Source organism: Penaeus monodon, chromosome 25, assembly GCF_015228065.2.
Source record: "Penaeus monodon isolate SGIC_2016 chromosome 25, NSTDA_Pmon_1, whole genome shotgun sequence".
Lineage (NCBI taxonomy): Eukaryota > Metazoa > Arthropoda > Malacostraca > Decapoda > Penaeidae > Penaeus > Penaeus monodon.
Window position 1 is genome coordinate 35,578,891 of NC_051410.1, and position 383 is coordinate 35,579,273.

Genomic DNA, 383 nt, shown 5'->3' on the forward strand with positions numbered 1-383 from the left:
AAGAATATGAAATAAAAAAAGAAATATTCAAATTTCCTTTATTTTTTGCTTTCATATAAAGAACAGCCATTTTATCATGCTATGTGAATTCCTCGTTCAAAACACAAGAAAGGAAAGAAGGTAGATCTAAAAGAAAGACATTTTTATAAAGGATATACAGTCAAACCTTATGCCAGTAAGGAGGGAGGGAGAGGGAGGGGGGCATAGGTACAAGTTGAAGGGAATATGATAAGCATTCGTGTCCAGCTTGTCTCAGTAGGCATACTTGCTTCCATATCATTTACCACGTCCTGTAAAGTAGATTCATAATTAGAGATAAACTTTAACGTGTGTCTTTAATACAGTTTCTAAGCTGGGGTCACTTAGTTTATTAGGCTAGTCTT

The 383-nt window shown here is 34.7% G+C and overlaps 1 protein-coding gene across 1 annotated transcript in view; it reads right to left on the reverse strand.

Annotated features, from left to right (window-relative positions):
- Positions 1-24: 24 nt before the first annotated feature.
- Positions 25-383, reverse strand: part of LOC119589377 (protein SPT2 homolog) — a 14,245-nt gene continuing 13,886 nt past the window's right edge. Inside the window, exon 8 of the mRNA XM_037937994.1 lies at positions 25-290. Coding sequence (XP_037793922.1) covers positions 277-290 — 14 coding nt within the window. The 3' untranslated portion in view covers positions 25-276. The remainder of the gene's footprint in view (positions 291-383) is intronic.